The sequence below is a fragment of the Aquarana catesbeiana genome, linkage group LG03, assembly GCF_042186555.1.
Source record: "Aquarana catesbeiana isolate 2022-GZ linkage group LG03, ASM4218655v1, whole genome shotgun sequence".
NCBI lineage: Eukaryota > Metazoa > Chordata > Amphibia > Anura > Ranidae > Aquarana > Aquarana catesbeiana.
This window is the reverse complement of record NC_133326.1, coordinates 275,879,291-275,898,051: the sequence shown is the minus strand read 5'-3', so window position 1 is coordinate 275,898,051 and position 18,761 is coordinate 275,879,291. Positions and strand designations below refer to the sequence as shown.

Below are 18,761 nucleotides of genomic sequence, written 5' to 3'. Positions count from 1 at the left end.
GAGTCTGCAGATTCTCCCTGTGCTTGCGTGGGTTTCCTCTGGGTACTCCAGTTTCCTCCCACACTCCCAAAGACATGCTGGTAGGTTAATTAGCTCCTGTATAAATTGGCCCTAGTATGTGTATGTATGAATGTGAGTTAGGAACCTTAGATTGTAAGCTCCTTGAGGGCAGGGACTGATGTGAATTTACAATATATATGTAGAGCTGTGTAAATTGATAGCGCTATATAAATACCTGTAGTAAATAAAACAAAAAATAAATAGCTGATGTCTGAGCAAGGATGACATCAGAGTTTTAAGGTGGAAGGGAAGTAAAGGAATGTCATAGAGAGTACAGTGGTCCCTTTGATATATTCCTGTTAGTATTACACCTACACATCACTTGCATGCGCTTAACATGAAAAAATAATTCTGAAGCTAGGTCTGCTTTAATAGTACTATAATGGCAAGCTCATTTTATCGTGGATATTTTGTGCAGTTATTAGTACCATTGTTGTTTGTAAGCAACAGGTTCATCTGAATATGCTTTGAAGAAGTGACACAAGTATGAAAATTAAGGCTTTTTAACACCATGTCCATTGAGCTGTTTTTTTTTTTTTGCACGACACTGCACATGTATGGTGTGAACTGGACAGTGACGGCCCGTCCATAGGGGGCGCCTGGGTGCTGCCCCGCCTCCAGGCAGCCACAAAAAAAAAAGAAAGTAAAAAAAAAAAAGTTTTTTTTTATTACTGGCCCTTTAAAAAAAAAGAAAAAGAAAAAAAAGGTCCTTAAGTGCACTGTGTTCGGACGCCGGACACAGTGCGACAACGGACACAGTGTACTTTCTGAAGCACCGAGTAGCTTCCACCCGGCCATAGTAATAGATACTACAGGCTAAATCTGACCTGAGTTAGATGTCACTTACTGTTTCTATCTCTAACTGCGCCCGAGAGAGGAAACAGAAAGAATGCAGCTGCCAGTGTGAAGGAGACAGTGCAGGAGACCCAAGGAAAGTACCGCTGTGCAGAGAAGGAGGGGGGGTTTGAAGTGACAGAGGCTACATTTGGGGGGGGACAGAGGTTGCATTTGGGGGGGACAGAGGCTGTATTTGGGGGGGGACAGAGGCTGTATTTGGGGGGGGACAAAGGCTGCATTTGGGGGGGACAGAGGCTGTATTTGGGGGGGGACAGAGGCTGTATTGGGGGGGACAGAGGCTGCATTTGGGGGGGGAACAGAGGCTGCATTTGGGGGGCAGAGGCTGCATTTGGGGGGGGGACAGAGGCTGCATTGGGGGGGGACAGGCTGCATTTGGGGGGGGGGCAGAGGCTGCATTTGGAGGGGGACAGAGGCTACATTGGGGGGGACAGAGGCTGCATGGGGGGGGGCAGGCTGCATTTGGGGCGGGGACAGAGGCTGCATTTGGGGGGACTGAGGCTGCATTTGGGGGGGACATATGCTGCATTTGGGGGGGACAGAGGCTGCATTGGGGGGCAGAGGCTGCATTTGGGGGGGGGAGGCTGCATTTGGGGGGTGACAGAGGCTGCATTTGGGGGGGACAGGCTGCATTTGGGGGGTGGGACAGAGGCTGCATTTGGGGGGTGGGACAGAGGCTGCATTTGGGAGGGACAGAGGCTGCATTTGGTGCATTGGGGGGGCAGGCTGCATTTGGGGTGGGGACAGAGGCTGCATTTGGGGGGGACTGAGGCTGCATTGGGGGGGACAGAGGCTGCATTTGGGGGGACAGAGGCTGTATTTGGGCGGGAGAGAGGCTGTATTTGGGGGGGACAGAGGCTGCATTTGGGGGGAACAGAGGCTTCATTTGGGGGGGGACACAGGCATGCTGCACTTAATGGGACACAGGCATGCTGCATTTAATGGGACACAGGCATGCTGCATTTGGGGGGGCAGAGGCTGCATTTGGGGGGGGACAGAGGCTGCATTTGGGGGAGACAGAGGCTGCATTTGGGGGGGACAGAGGCTGCATTGGGGGGGGCAGAGGCTGCATTTGGGGGGGGACAGAGGCTGCATTTGGGGGGGGGGACAGAGGCTGCATTGGGGGGGGCAGAGGCTGCATTTGGGGGAACAGAGGCTGCATTTAATGGGACACTGGCATGCTGCATTTAATGGAGGACAGAGGCTGCATTTGGGGGGACACAGAGGCTGCATTTGGGGGAACAGGAGCTGCATTTAATGGGACACAGGCATGCTGCATTTAATGGGACACAGGCATGCTGCATTTAATGGGACACATGCATGCTGCATTGGGGGGGGGCAGAAGCTGCATTTGGGGATGTACAGAGGCTGCATTTGGGGAGACAGAGGGGGGGCAGAAATGCATGCTGCATTTAATGAGACACAGGCATGCTGTATTTAATGAGACACATGCATGCTGCATTTGGGGGGGGGGGCAGAGGCTGCATTTGGGGGGGGGGGTACAGAGGCTGCATTTGGGGAGACAGAGGCTGCATTTCATGTGACACAGGCTGCATGTAAGGAGAGACTCCGCTGGGGGCACCTGATGTAAGGACAGATTGCTGGGGATGCCTGATGGCATCTGGTTGTAGGCGACATGGCTAGTGACACACTCGGGGATCCCACTGATTCTGCATTATGGTGAGTTGAATGATTTAATTTTATATTACAATGTAATAATAGAAATAATGCGCTTCAATCATTCTGACAGCATAACAACCATGGTGCTAGAATGATTGAAGTGCTAACACCAGGTGCCACCCTCGGGGATCCCACTGATTCTGCATTATGGTGAGTTGAATGATTTAATTTTATATTACAATGTAATAATAGAAATAATGCGCTTCAATCATCCTGACAGCATAACAACCATGGTGCTAGAATGATTGAAGTGCTAACACCAGGTGTTTGGAGTATCTTTATCTGCTGATTGTTAAACTTTCTAGAATACACATATTTCTATTGTTGTGTAGGATCTGGGCCTGCTGTCCCTCTCTCCCTCTCCCTTCATCCCTCGTTCATCTCAGACGCTAACCACACCACCATAGAGCCACGCCCACTATTTCGCTGAAACCACGCCCATTCTCACCAAGTGGGAGGGGTCAAAAAGGAAGGGCGGGGTCTGACGCCCCCCCATCCTAAAACTTCACCAGCCGCCACTGGAACTGGCGCATGGAAAACAATTGTTTTGTATGAGCCCTGTCCTAGCCTCGCCCCCCATACTCCTGGAGTCTATGGGTGGCTATCCAGGCAGATGACCCTTTTCTGCGCACACAATAATCGACTGCCGTTTCTTGTCTGTGTTTTTTATTGGCACGTTGCAGATTTTAATATATACGTGTGAATGACACATGTGATATGCGGTAAAACTGAAAACAACAAGAATAATATAACATTACAATACAATAGTAAACATCACATAAAGTAATAACTGAAATTACTAATTCCTTTCCCTAATAGCCTGTGGAGGAGGAAAGAGAAGATTGCTTACCTCTGATGCCATGGATGGGGAGAGATAGCATCTAGGCTGCTGCCATGAGACTGAACATGCTAATCCCTATGGTTGTTTCACTTCCTGACTAAAGAGGATGTGACGATTTTTACATTACATCCTTGAGTGGCTGGATAGCTTTATTATAAACTATATTAGTGTTTGGCCAGTAGGTGGTGCAAAAGTAATAGCTAGCCTGGAACAAACATAATTTATAGCTTAATAATGCAACAACACAATATACAAATTAAATGACAAGGTGAATTCTCTTTTCTGAACCTTAGGAGAGAGAAAAGTATCATGGAGTCATAACAAGCCCTGTTTACACCATACAGGTACAGGGGTGTGCAGAAAAATGCAGCTCAACAGATTAAATGATTCATAGCTCCCAGCTGTCCCTGATTTGGAGGGACTGTCCTTCTTCTGGGACCAAATGCCTGCGTCCCTTGTTCCTCCTCAGCCATCCCTCTTTTTGACCTAATGTATAGACCGCTATATTACAATGTAATATTTAAAGTGATACTAAACACACACTGTTTTATTTACACAGTCTATTTTTCCTAATCGATATACAGCTGTCACATGACTCAGCTCTTTTCCAGCCTGTCTGCAGGGAAACATAAGCAGGAGAAGCTTCTAGTCCTGTCCTGCTGTTGATCACATGTTCAAAATAACAAAAAAACAACAACAACAGTCTTTGCAATACAGAGTAAAAATAAATACTTGATATCAATAAACTGTTTTAAATTGTCATACAAATATACATTTTAAATCAAATCGTTATTATATTTTGGCAATAACATGGTGTGGGCAGATTTCTGCCAGTCACAGGCTGTGTCACTCCCCTCCAGCCTGTGTCCTAGAATAACAGGGAGGTGAAGCATCCATCAATCAAAACTGATGGGCTGCTCAGATGTGATAGGAAGGAAATGCCCAGCATAGAAAGTAACTGAAAACTGAGCATGTGCAGAGTTGCCTCAACAGCTGCAAAATCCCTAGCTGAATTGGGGACATGAACATGAAGGTAGGGATAGAGCAACAGTATCAACCAGGATGTTTTTTAGAATACAGAAAATGAATCTCATAGTGAGTATGAACAGCATGTAATACACTATTTGTTGATAATTTTTTTATGATGTGGGTTTAGTGACACTTTAACTACCAAGAGTGTTATACCACGCTAAACCTTTTATCCAGTTACTAAATTATTGCTATTCCTTTTTGTGACAAAGTATGTGTGTGTGGGTTTTTTTGCTTACATAATTTGTTCTGAAAGATGTCCCTCTTTGTCATTCAGGAAAGTTCGGAGGTATGGTGTTTTCATGAACTCTAATATCTCCTGTCGTGTTCTTGTACAATCAGATTCAAACTTAACACATTTCATCACACCATGATAGATCACAATTACTGAGTTGACCATCTAGGGTGTGTTCCTAACATACATTTGAACTAAGAAAACCACTTGAAGTTTGGTAAATGTTTAATGTTACTAAACAGGTCCACTTCAATGTGATTAATTACTAATAGTTATAACATGAAGTGGATAAATGAGAATCTTCAGAGGCTTGCTTCAGAAGCAAATCCTGTAAGTAGAATTATAACTAAAAGCTTTATATGATATATTTGATAGTCATGTTTCTCTATAAAACAACATCATTCTTCTTTAAAATCAACAGATAAACCTGCTTGGTTGATTGTCCTAACTTTGCTCTGCTTATTGTATTGGCCTGCCAAGTAGCCAGTTAGTTTTGGGTTACAGTGATTTGAAAAAGGTTATATGTAACATTTTAGCGATGGGACAATTTTTTTTAAGTTGACTGTGCATATATGTTTTTTATTTTATTAAAATAATGCAACCAATGACATTTCTAATTTTTGTCTGTATAGAAGAATGCTTCAGCAGATCGTCAGAAGCAAGCTCAATTATTCATAGAGCAATGCCAGTGCTTACCTAGGTAAGAATTTGTAGAATTATCTTTACTTGTACACTTTTTTCACTTTATTTGTGTAAATCGTAAAGATTATTAAAAAGTAATGGTTTGGTGTGGGGTACCACGAATCCATCTCTGCAATGTTGTCCAGAGACCACAGGTCCCCAGAGTGCCGCATTCTTTTTTCTTCTGCTTCTTATAATGTCTACAGCTTACAAAGCTAACGTACTAATGTACCATGAGCTGTAAACATCATTTTTAGCAGGGGTTCTCTGAATCCTGAAAATTGGTTGAGAAAGGATGATTTACATAAGATGACTCCATTTAAAAATGTACATAAAAACGGCAAAATAATTAGAGTTGTTTAAAGAAATGTTCATACAGTATATGCATAGACATTAACACAAATAAGTCTATTGAAATGCCACCTTCATAAGTCTCTTTACATACTCACATGATGGTAACAGAGCTATCTGCTATTATATTAAAGCTTAAGTTCAGTTTAGTTTTAGCTTAGTTAAGTTTTTCTATGCAGCACCAGGGATATTACTTATCTCTAATGAAGTGTGTCCTATGTCCATCTGTCTGCTGCATGGAAATCTTCTCCTGGCTGCTGTGAAAATCTTCTCCCTGGGCTGCTGGAGCACTGATCTTCTGGTGCTCACCAGAAGATAAGCCACTGTGAGTGTTAAAGAGTTTTTCCACCTGCCTGCCCCTTACGCCTGCCTCCTCCATTCATAGAAATAGGCATTAATCTATCCCAGAATGAAAGTGTTCTGAAGGTCCCAGGAGGGACAAGAAAGCATGGTAAACATGGGAGTGAGGGATCAGATGAGGGGGGCCTAGATTTACATTCCTAGAAGTGTCCAAGTGCTTTAGAGAGACCGCAGCCAACAAAAAAAAGGTAAACAAACACCAGGCTGCTATAGCGGTCAGGAGTTTGTTTACATGTCGGTGCTGCTGGTGATATAATGAAAATTTCAGCGCAAGTAAAAGGGTTAAAGGATTTCTAAACACAACAAACACAAATTTGATACATTGCAGTTTACCAGTCCTTAGATGTGGTGGCTGCATTCATTTTCTTTTTTCAGGAAACAACTAGAGGGCAAAATTATAGATGAGAGTCCTTAGGCTGAGCTCTGAGATGGAGGAACCTAAAGACATAAGCACTCTAGACTGCTCCCTTTATGCTGTCCTTTACCCCGACTGTCTTACTCAAGCGTTTACTGGCATATTGACTTTTGTAAATCTGCCAGTATACCTAGGAGTCTGTTTATTTTAAAAAATGTGTGCGTAAGTCACAAATAGTCCCTGTAGTGTTTGTAATATGTGTGAAATGCCAGTTTCTATTTGTTGCCTTTCAAAGGGCGAATCTAACATTTATTAACATTCGTTCAAACTGGAGAGAAAATAGCCTAGTGACATTGACATGCAGTTTCACAGGATGAATAGCTCTGCAACTTTTTTTTATACATACACCACTTAGTTTACAGTACAGAAGTCTTACTCATGTTATTTCCTCTTGTGGTCAAATGTTCTTAGCCTAGGTTTTCCCTATTGGTCTTTAACTCTTCTGTTTGAATGTTCCTAAAGCTATTTTCTGTTAGGAGCAAATGTTATATTCACCCTGCAAAAGACAACAAGTAGAAACAGATATTTCACACAAATTACAAACGTTGTGGGCATTAATTGTGACTTTTGCATGAATGAGACATTTGCACTGCACATTAAAAAAAAAAAATAGACTCCATAGTGTTAACATCATGTTAGAGTAGCTTAAATGAGCTCCATAGAAAAGTCAGCATACTTATAACTGGACAATTTACTGTCTTCAACTTTAAACACTTTTCATCTTTTTAGAATCCAGCATCCAAATGTATTAGACTTGCTTGGATATGTCAGAGCCGATGACGCAACATGTTTTGTGTACCCATATCTGAAACATGGATCTCTCTTCAATAGGTTGCATTATACTGTAAGTTATTATTATTATCTGTTCACAAATGTTTTCATAATTATGTCAGAACGGTAGTATTATTCGAACTATTGTGTGGTAACATTTGGTATTTTCTGTTATGGTTGTTGGTAGATAATTCTGTTATTTTGTCAGTGGTTGTAAATCAATTTGCCCTCATATTGGCTTTCTTCATTATTACCATAGGATAAGACTTCACCTCTTTCCTGGCAAGTACGCTACAATATTCTAGTTGGAGTGGCAAAGGCTATCCTCCACCTACACACAATGAGCCCTAGTCCTGTGATCTGTGGAAACATAACTAGGTATGTAGAGCCATAAAAAATGACTTATGTATACAATAAAAATTGTAAAATGTGTTTTTACATAAAACAAGCCAAACTCCCTGAATCTGCCTATTCTACAATTCTTAGCACAGCAACATTCTGACTGACAGAGGCAAAAACAGGGGTGACCTCATCAATATGCTGCTTCTACTTATTTGTCCAGTCACTTGGGTGAGTGCTAGACCAGGCTATATTGGTCAAATGCAATAAACTGGATGCAAAAGTCTAATGCCCTGTACACACGATAGGATTTTCCGACAACACAATCCATGTTTTTTTTCCGACGGATGTTGGCTTAAACTTGTCTTGCATACGCATGGTCACACAAATCTTGTCGGAAATTCCAAACGTCAAGAACGCGGTGACGTACAACACATACGACGAGCCGAGAAAAATGAAGTTCAATAGCCAGTGCGGCTCTTCTGCTTGATTCCGAGCATGTGTGGAACTTTGTGCGTCGTAATTGGGTACTCGCGATCGGAATTTACGAGAACGGATTTTGTTGTCAGAAAATTTAAGATCCAGATCTCAAATTTTGTGTGTCGGAAATTCCAATGGAAAATGTCCGATGGAGCCTACACACGGTCGGAATTTCTGACAACAAGCTCCCATAGAACATTTTCCGTCAGAAAATCCTATCATGTGTGCGGGGCATTAGGCTGGGTTCACATAATCGCCACATGCGGCACCCAGCAGGGGTCCGGTGCGTCCTGGCTCACCGTTTCAGGTCCGATTTCAGTCTGAATTTTTGGCTGAATTCAGACCTGAAATGAAAAAAAAAAGACGCACTGGACCCCTGCTGGGAGCCGCATGCGGCGATGGTGTAAACCCAGCCTAATGCCCCGTACACACGGTAGGATTTTCCGACGGATTTGCTCCAGTGACTGCAAATTTGCTCCAGAGACTGCAGCAGAGATATGTGAACTGGCTCCATAGAGAGCAGGTCAAAATCTCCTGCTGTTGCAAATTGGATGTGGGGAAACCCGCATCCAATTCGCAATGGTGTGAACCCGGCCTCAGACCAGGTGTTGTTGTCTAGTAATGGTACTAGAAATATAAATTTGGCTGAGCAGAGTTGTTAATCCTTTGGCAGTTATGGCTATTTACTTATACATTTCAATCTCATATTCAGTTGTTTGCCTAGAGTCGACCTGTAGGCCCCATTCACCCTAGCTAACGGGGCTATTAGCGATTACATGGGGGAAACCCAGCAGGGGTTCCCCACTAATAGCTGCAGGCGGCAGTCCCATTGAAAACAATGGGAGGTTGACAGCTCACAGAGCTAATCGCAACCACTCTCAGCCATTTGCATGTAAACTCTAATGAAGCCATTACCTGTGAATCATCGGCCCTGGGCGCAGACTGTCCATTGTGACCAGGAAAAGAGTGGAAAACTTTGGCCTTGGGGGTAAACACAATCAATAAGCCCTTTCATGGTAGAAAGCATATTTCCGTGCACTAAAGAAAGTTTACCATGCAAAGTGTGACATGGTACTGCATTGATTGGTGGGTATGGTGAAAGTGGATATTCTTAACGACATGGTTTATTGTGACAACATCACATCTTCTAGCATCATCGTTCACATAGTAAATCAGAGCCACCAAGTAAGATGATGCTGGGGGGGGGCAGTGGTGTATTTAGGTTTTGTGCTGCCCTAGGCCTGACTAAACGCATGCACCCCCTAATTTAAATACGACCCACCCCATCCTGCCGAGGCCACACCCCTTCCTGTTTAAGACCCACCCTATCATCTGTAAACAACACCCCTTCCTCTTTAGGCTCATTTGGCACCTTTCAGGGGGGAACGGGTACCTGTTTCTGACAGGTACCCTTCCCCACTTCCGGGAGACTGCGCTGTCCCCTCTGAAGTTTGCCCCCCTCCTCCTTCCTCCGCTGGGCAATTCAGAAAGTGCAACGCGCTTCGCACATGTGCAGTAGGGAACCGGTCGGTTTCCCTTACCATGAATGATAGTGGCAAAACCCGAGAGCCAATCCGAAAATCGGCTGAGGTGTCGACATCGCTGGATCCCTGGACAGGTAAGTGTCCTAATATTAAAAGTCAGCAGCTACAGTATTTTTAGCTGCTGAGTTTTAATGCTATCACGGGGGGGGGGGGTCTCACTGTGCCCCATCAAACGCAGTCACTGTGCCCATCAAACGCAGTCACTGTGCCCATCAAATGCAGCCACTGTGCCCATCAAATGCAGCCACTGTGCCCTCAAATGCAGCCACTGTGCCCATCAAATGCAGCCACTGTGCCCTCAAACGCAGGCACTGTGCCCATCAAATGCAGCCACTGTGCCCTCAAACGCAGCCACTGTGCCCTCAAACGCAGCCACTGTGCCCATCAAATGCAGCCACTGTGCCCATCAAATGCAGCCACTGTGCTCATCAAATGCAGCCACTGTGCTCATCAAATGCAGCCACTGTGCCCATCAAATGCAGTCACTGTGCCCATCAAATGCAGTCACTGTGCCCATCAAATGCAGCCACTGTGCCCATCAAACGCAGCCACTGTGCCCATCAAACGCAGCCACTGTGCCCCATCAAACGCAGCCACTGTGCCCCATCAAACGCAGCCACTGTGCCCCATCAAACGCAGCCACTGTGCCCCATCAAACGTAGCCATTGTGCCATCAAACATAGCCATTGTGCCCTCAAACGCAGCCACTGTGCCCATCAATTGCAGCTACTGTGCCCATAAATTGCAGCCACTGTGCCCATCAATTGCAGCCACTGTGCCCCATCAAACGCAGCCACTGTGCCCCATCAAACGCAGCCACTGTGCCATCAAACGCAGCCACTGTGCCATCAAACGTAGCCACTGTGCCATCAAACGCAGCCATTGTGCCATCAAACGCAGCCACTGTGCCCATCAAACGCAGCCACTGTGCCCATCAAACGCAGCCACTGAGCCATCAAACGCAGCCACTGTGCCCTCAAACGCAGCCATTGTGCCCATCGAACGCTGCCACTGTGCCCATCAAATTCTGCCAGTGCCCATAATACTGATATACTTTATTAAATCACTGTACCTGCTGTCCTGGGGGTTTCCCTCGTGCTCCTCTCTCTCCTCCTGACGTCACAGCCCCAGGGCCGAGGAGAAGATTCACTGCAGGAAAGCAGTGCAGGGGAGGGTAGGTGGAGCTTAAGGCTCCACCTGTCACCTGTTGCATATGGGGGGCGCGAGTGACACACGCCGCCCCCCCGCATGAGAGAAAGCCCCCCCCACCCGTCTGACTGATTCCCGGCTCCCGCTGCCGCATCCCGCACACTTGCAGCCCACGGTGGCCAGCTTTCTGTAGCGGCGCCGCGGTGTATGTGCGTGCTTGGCAGAGAGTAGGGGGCGTGAGATACACGCCCCCACCCTCTACCAAGCACGCCCATACACAGCGGCGCTGCTACAGAAAGCCGGCCGCCGTGGGCTGCAAGTGTGCGGGAGGCGGCAGCGGGAGCCGGGAATCAGTCAGACGGGTGGGGGGGCTTTCTCTCATGCGGGGGGCGGCCTATTTTGCCGCCCCCCGCAAAGTGCCGCCCTAGGCCTAGGCCTTGTCGGCCTAGACCAAAACACAGCCCTGGGGGGGGGGGTGTTCAGGTTCAGATAGCTATGTTTTGCTTTGAGTGATGTTTAAATTGTAAAATATGTCCATTCTGGGTCATTAATCCAACATATCTTATTAGTACTGGCTCAGATGGCAAATGCCCTCCTTCCCCCCCTAACCCTCACTTTTCACCTGATTGTGAATAGTGCCCCATTGTTGGTATCATTGGAAGGAATAGTGCCCATCGTTGGTATGACTGGATGGAATAGTGCGACATTGTTAGTGTCTCTGGGAGAAATGGTGCCCCATTGTTGATGTCAGTTGGCAGAATAGTGTCTTGTATCACTGGGAGGAATAGTGAATAGCTTAAGGGCTGAATAAAGGCAAGCACAGGGCCGCAGTTTGGAGACCACTGCTCTAGAGTAATAATCACTTTTTCTTGCCTTATTATGTGCCTCTGTTATACTGTAACATTACGAATTAATTACCCTAACACAACACTAACACAATACTATTGCAAACATTATATTGCACCATGGCGTTGCACCATTTTCATATCTAACTGTTGTTCATCTTTTGCCTTTTTCTCTTCTAGCAAAAATATATTGCTTGATCAGCATTTTCAGCCAAAGCTCTCTGACTTTGCCATGGTCCATTTGAGGTCTTACCTGATAAATCACATTAAAACTATCAAGATGGATCATGCCACTCTGAAGTTCCTGGGATATTTGCCAGAGGAGTACATTAGGAGGGGGGATCTGTCAGTGAAAACTGATGTGTATAGCTATGGAATTGTAAGTATGTGAAGAATCACCTTTAAAACTTTGATTCTGAACCAGGAATTTCATTAGAGAGGTTTATACTTCATATAAAGTTTTATGAAGATGAATCTTGCAGTTAATGCTCAAGTATAATTTGCAGAAAGAATGGTTAAACTGAATACTGTCTGCCAAAGAAATATGTTTGTAAGAAAGGTTTCAACACTCAGTTTAGGGTGATTTTCTAAAAAAAGACCTGTGGTTATAAAAAAATGACAGCTAAAAGGGATTCCTGTACTCAGACAAACCCTACAGTGTCTTGAAAAAGTATTCATACCCCTTGCAAATTTCCACATTTTTGCCATGTAACAACCTCAAACGTAAATGTATTTTATTGGGATTTTATGTGATAAACCAACACAAAGTGGCACATAATGGTAAAGTGGAAGGAAAACTTTTTTACAAATAAATATGTGAAAAGTGTAGCATGCATTTATATTCAGTCCCTTTACTCTGATACCCCTAGCTAATTAGTAAATAGAGTCCACCTGTGTGTAATTTAATCTCAGTATAAATACAGCTGTGAAGCCCTCAGAGGTTTTTTAAAGAACCTTAGTGAACAAACAGCATCATGAAGGCCAAGGAACACACTAGACAGGTCAGGGATAAAGTTGTGGAGAAATTTAAAGCAGGGTTAGGTTATAAAAAAATATCTCAAGCTTTGAAAATCTCACAGAGCACCGTTCAATCCATCATCCGAAAATGGAAAGAGTATGGCACAACTGCAAACCTACAAGACATCACCGTCCACCTAAACTGACAGACCAGGCAAGGAGAGCATTAATCAGAGAAGCAGCCAAGAGGCCCATGGTAATTCTGGAGGAGCTGCAGAGATCCACAGCTCAGGTGGGAGAATCTGTCCACAGAACAACTATTATTTGTACATTCAACAAATCTGGCCTTTATGGAAGAGTGACAAGAAGGAAGCTATACGAAGCCCTGTTTGCAGTTTACAAGAAGCCATGTGGGAGACATAGCAAACATCTGGAAGAAGGTGCTCTGGTCAGATGACACCAAAATTTAACTTTTTGGCCTAAAAGCAAAACGCTATGTGTGGCAGAAAACTAATACTGCACATCACCCTGAACACACCATCCTCACTGTGAAACATGGTGGTGGCAACATCATTAGATAGAAGATAATTCTGGACTGCTGCACTCCAAAAAATGTTTGCCTTTTATTCAAAATACAACATCAAAAATACATGCCACAGCAGAACGGACAGAAGAGTTGACACGTTTCACACTACAAACAGTGCTTAATCATAGCTTAGCTCAACTATGATTAAGCACTGTTTGTAGTGTGAAACACGTCAGCTCTTCTGTCCATTCTGCTGTGGCATGTATTTTTGATGCTGTATTTTGAATAAAAGGCAAACATTTTTTTGGAGTGCGGCAGTCCAGAATTATCTTCTATCTATTGCTATATGCATCGCCAGCACCTGTGGCTTCTAAACTGGTGAAGAGGTATACCTTTGTTAGACCTACCTGGAGCAGTGACACCCCTTCCTTCCCTACCTCGATTCCTGGACTTTGGTGGCAACATCACGTTGGGATGCTTTTCTTCAGCAGGGACAGGGAAGCTGGTCAGAGTTGATGGGAAGATGGAAGGAGCCAAATACAGGGTAATCTTAAGAAAACCTGTTAGAGTCTGCAAAAGATCTGAGACTGGGGCAGAGGTTCACCTTCCTGCAGGACAACAACCTTAAGCATACAGCCAGAGCTACAAGGCAATGGTTTAGATCAAAGCATATTCATGTGTTAGAATGGTCCAGTCAAAGTCCAGACCTAAACCCAATTGAGAATCTGTGGCAAGACTTGAAAATTGCTGTTCACAGACGCTCCTTATCCAATCTGATAGAGCTTGAGCTATTTTACAAAGAAGAATGGCCAAAAATCTCACTCTCTAGATGTGCAAAGCTGGTAGAGACATCCCCAAAAAGACTTGCAGCTGTAATTGCAACGAAAGGTGGTTCAACAAAGTATTGACTCGGAGGGCTGACTATAAATGCACGCCACACTTTTCACATATTTATTTATAAAAAAATGTTGAAAACCATTTATCATTTTCCTTCCACTTCACAATCATGTGCCACTTTGTGTCTGTCACATAAAATCCCAATAAAATACATTCACGTTTTTGGTTGTAACATGACAAAATGTGGAAAATTTCAAGGGGTATGAATACTTTTTCAAGGCAATGTATATGCTGTCTTCTCACCTCTGGTCACCTCAACCATCACACATCTCAAATTCAATAGCGAACTGACACCCTACACCCTTCCTACCCCCAACATTCTGCTGTACACACCTTTGTGGGTGATTAGATGTCAGTGCCTACATAGCCGGTCTAGCAGTCCGGGACTTTAAAATCCCTGCTCTTCTCGTATCTGAGCAATTCTGATTGCTCCAACAACTGCATTGACAGTGACAGCTGATCACCCACTGAGGTAAGTGCAGCGGGGACTGGAGTGGATCAGGAGGGTGCGAGTTCACCTTTTCATTTTTTCTGAAAGTGTGAACTTACTTTTAAGGTTATTACCCTGATCAGGGCCGGCATTACCATTAGGCAGGACAGGCAGCCGCCTAGGGCGCCAGGATGGAGGGAAAACCCTTGCAAACACAGTGACCCCGCACCGCTCACTGCTATCACACACCCCGCCACCCCGAGCAGATTGGACTCTATTGTGGGATGCAGGGTGACAAGCCAGGGGATGAGCCGGGCTCGGGGATGAGGATAAACAAGAGCTGGCGGAGCAGGGGGTGGAGTCTGTGTGGGTTCCTGTGGGAGGAGCATCTTCTCCCCCAGGCACCAAGACTTATATATTGTGGAGATCAAGAGCAGCTATACCTCACTAGCTCCTGCGCTCCACAGCCTCTGGCAGTCTGTCATAGTGACACAGTGAGAGCCGGGAAAGCCAGCTTGCACAGGAATCAGGCTGTATCCTGTCTCCACTGTCCTCCTAACCCAGCCCTCACCCCACTGCTTGTCCAATCCGATACTCCACCTCCCATTTGTGCCCACCCAAACTCGCCCACACTCCAGCTACCTGCATGGAATGCACTTGCACTGTACTGAGAGAGGAGTTATGTGGGCAGCTGGGCGGCAGTTTTCAAACAATAGCTGCTAGCTGCCACAGCCCTAGGGAGACCAGCCTGAATGGGAAAGGCATAATTGGTGAGACTTCCACCCCCACAGTAACCCCCCTCTCTGTTCCCATCCCTTTGTGCTATGCACCTTCTTCCCCCTCTTTTCCTTCCCACCCTCCTTTCTCTCCCTCTCCCCCCCTCAGCTAGGGCCTGGTCTGTCTATATACTACCCTAGCCTGTCTGTATACTGCTCTAGCCTGTCCATATACTGCCCTAGCCTGTCTATATACTACCCTAGCCTGTCTGTATACTGCCCTAATCTGTCTATATACTACCCTAGCCTGTCTGTATACTGCCCTAGCCTGTCTGTATACTAGCCTGTCCATATACTACCATATTCTGTCTTTATACCTGTGGACCACAGCTGGTGTGAGGAAGTGAGCCGGTGCCACCCTATTTGCCTTCAGGCCGGGTCCAGAGGTACAGGTGCGGGCCTGCGGACCACAGCTGAAGAAATAGTGGAGAAGTGCTGTAAAAATCTCCACCAGCGCCACCTCCACCGTATACATGGGCAGGGCAAAGGGGGGGAGTCAGGGGCGGGTCCAAGGGGGAGGCAAAATGGGTTTCACCTAGGGTGTCAAAAATCCTTGCACCAGCCCTGACCGTGATGTCATAAAACGTGTCAGATGCTGATTGTCCAAGAAGATGATGGGAGGTGTAAAATTTTGTGAAACCGTCCTGTTTTAATTACATAATCCAATCTCACAAAGTCTGTGACACGTGATCATTTTTGCTGAGTGCACTGACCATAGTAATCATAGCTGCTGATCCATTAAACGGGGTCAGTTTACCTACCTCCATCATCATGCTGTTTGTTCTGAGTCTCTCCCCTCACCACCTCCCTCTCTGCCTGTCAGTTCCTACTCAATGTGAGAGCTGATCTCCTCCCCGCCACTCCCCTCCTGCTGCTATTCTGCTGCAATATTTAAAACAAAGATTTGTATCCCCTCTGGTCTATAAAGATATAAACTACAGTGTGTGTGTTTTTTTAAATGATTATGCTAAATATCTTCTCTCACATAGTCGCTGTGTGGTCACGTGATCTCCCTCTGACATCAGAGGGGAATCTCAGCCCCTCTCGCTGCTTTCCTTAGATCTGGGAAGGAGAGCGGAAGGGGATAACGTGACCACACAGTGGCGGTGTGAGAAAAGGTATTTAGCATGATCATTTTCTAAAAAACACACACTGTAGTTTATATCATTTTAGACCAGAGGGGATGCCAGTAGGTTAAGAATGTGACTTTATAACCACTTTAAGGCTAGATGGAAAATTATCCATGCGAACCTTTACGCCCAGACTAAGTAGGACTCTTCTTCAGCTTCCTCAGCTGGGCAACAAACCGGAAAAGCATGAGCTGGACCTCTCAACAGCTGTACCCTTCCCAGGGAGAAGGCCTGGGAGGCAAGGGACCTTCCACCACTAAATCCACCCCAGGCAAAGCCTAGGCCTGAAAGGGACCTTTCTAGAAGGTCTCCCCAAATCTGGAGAAAAACGCACATGGTAGACGTTTTTTCCCAAAGGGTTGAAGGAGCACAGCCCCCACCCCAGTTGAGGAAGCATCCACTTCAATAAAAAATGGATCCCCCGGGTCAGGTCGCCTTAACAAAGGTCCAGAAATTAAGCCCTGTTTCAAATCATGAAAGGCAGAGACAGTTTCGGGGGACCACTCCTTGGCATTAGCACCCTTCTTGGTCAAGGCGATAATTGGCGCAGCAATAGAGTAATACCTAATGAACTTCCTGTAATAATTAGTGAACCCAATAAAGCGCTGCATGGCCTTGAGGCCGGCAGGAAGAGGCCAGTTGGTAATGGCCGAGACCTTCCCAGGATCCATACGAAGACCGAAGTTAGAGACGAAGCATCCCAGAAATAGGACTTCAGAATATTCAAAAGAACATTTCTCCAGCTTGGCATACAGATTATTTTCTCGAAGGCACTGAAGTACAATCCGGACATGGTCTCTGTGAACTGACAGACTATCCGAAAAGATGAGAATGTCATCCAGGTAGATGACAACAAATTGGTAAAGCTGATCCCTGAAGATTTCATCAACAAAGTTTTGGAACACCGCTGGGGCGTTACACAAACCAAAGGACATGACCAAGTACTCGTAATGCCCATCTCTAGTGTTAAACGCAGTTTTCCATTCATCCCCTTACCATATTTGGATCAAATTGTATGCACCCCTGAGATCCAACTTGGTAAAAATGGAGGCACCTTTCAACCTGTCGAATAGTTCCAATATTAAAGGTAGGGGGTATTGATTTTTGATTGTTACTGCGTTTAGGCCTTGGTAGTCAATGCAGGGTCTTAGGGTACCATCTTTTTTGGCAACAAAAAAGAACCCTGCTCCTGCAGGTTATGAGGATTTCCAAATGAATCCTTTTTCTAGATTTTCCGCAACATACTCAGACATGGCCTGGGTCTCTGGGATGGACAGAGGGTAGGTACGACCCCTGGGTACAGCTGCTCCGGGAACAAGGTCAATGGCACAGTCAAAGGACCTGTGAGGAGGAAGCACCTCAGCTGACTTTTTACAGAACACATCCTGGAAATCGTTATATGCAGCCGGAAGGGCAGAGGATACTGGGGTGGTAGCCACGGGAAGTCTCCCCTTAGGGGCAACCTTGAGTAGGCAGGAAGAGAAACAGGAGAGACCCCAAGCCAGGATCTACCCAGAAGTCCAGCCAATGTATGGAGAGTGGAGCTGTAACCAAGGAAGCCCCAATACGATAGGGGTTGAGACCCTAGGAATGATAAGAAATGATATCCACTCCTGGTGGAGTATCCCTATCGACATCTTAACAGGAGGGGTCTGGAAGCGGATAGGGCCCCCTGGAAGAACAGTGCCATTAATCGCCGAGATCACCAATGGAGTGGTGAGGGGTAAAAGGGTAAGGTTCATGGAAGATTTAGTTCTCCAGTCCATAAAGTTGCCAGTTCTCCCGAATCCAGATAAGCCAAGTGGGAGGAAACGCCAATATAAAGAAACACCGAAAGAAGGAGACGAGAAGATGACTTTTCTGGGTCCAATACTCCACCCTCCAGATGTATTACCCGAGCGTTTTCCGGACGAAATGAGCATGTGTCACGAAAATTACCTTTGCACCCACAGCAGAGACACAGGCCCAGAGTTCTGCACCTAGCACATTCCTCGGGGGATAGTCTGGTCTGGCCCAGCTGCATGGGTTCCTCAGCTGGCAGGAGATGCTCCACAGGACGAAGAGAGGGGAGCTCGGGCTGACTAAGGACCAAGGAGTGCTAGCGTCGCTGTTCTAGGGTCCTTTCCTAAAAACGAACATCAATCTGGTTACACAAGGAGATAACTTCGTCCAGATCAGTGGGGATGGTTCTTCCTGCTAATTTGTCCTTCACTCTATCAGAAAGGCCATACAGAAAGGTTGCGACTAAGGCCTCATTGTTCCAGCTCAGCTCAGCCGTCAGTATGCGGAAACAAAGAGCATACTGTCCCACAGAAGCAGACTCTTGGTGGAGACCTAAAAGGGTGCTGGCCACTGAAGAGTCACGACCTGGTTCCTTGAAGTTAGTCCGGAAGAGTTTCAAAATTACAGA

General features: G+C 45.7%; 1 protein-coding gene across 3 annotated transcripts in view; it reads left to right on the top strand.

Moving 5' to 3' along the window:
* The window catches only part of IRAK3 (interleukin 1 receptor associated kinase 3), a 56,416-nt gene that overhangs the window by 16,247 nt on the left and 21,408 nt on the right, over positions 1-18,761 (top strand). For 2 of the 3 annotated variants that reach the window (XM_073620108.1, XM_073620110.1), the window contains exons 4-7: positions 5,333-5,400; positions 7,237-7,351; positions 7,538-7,656; positions 11,816-12,014. In XM_073620108.1, the coding sequence (XP_073476209.1) occupies positions 5,333-5,400; positions 7,237-7,351; positions 7,538-7,656; positions 11,816-12,014 (501 nt within the window). The remainder of the gene's footprint in view (positions 1-5,332; positions 5,401-7,236; positions 7,352-7,537; positions 7,657-11,815; positions 12,015-18,761) is intronic. The other variant, XM_073620109.1, reaches the window with a different exon arrangement.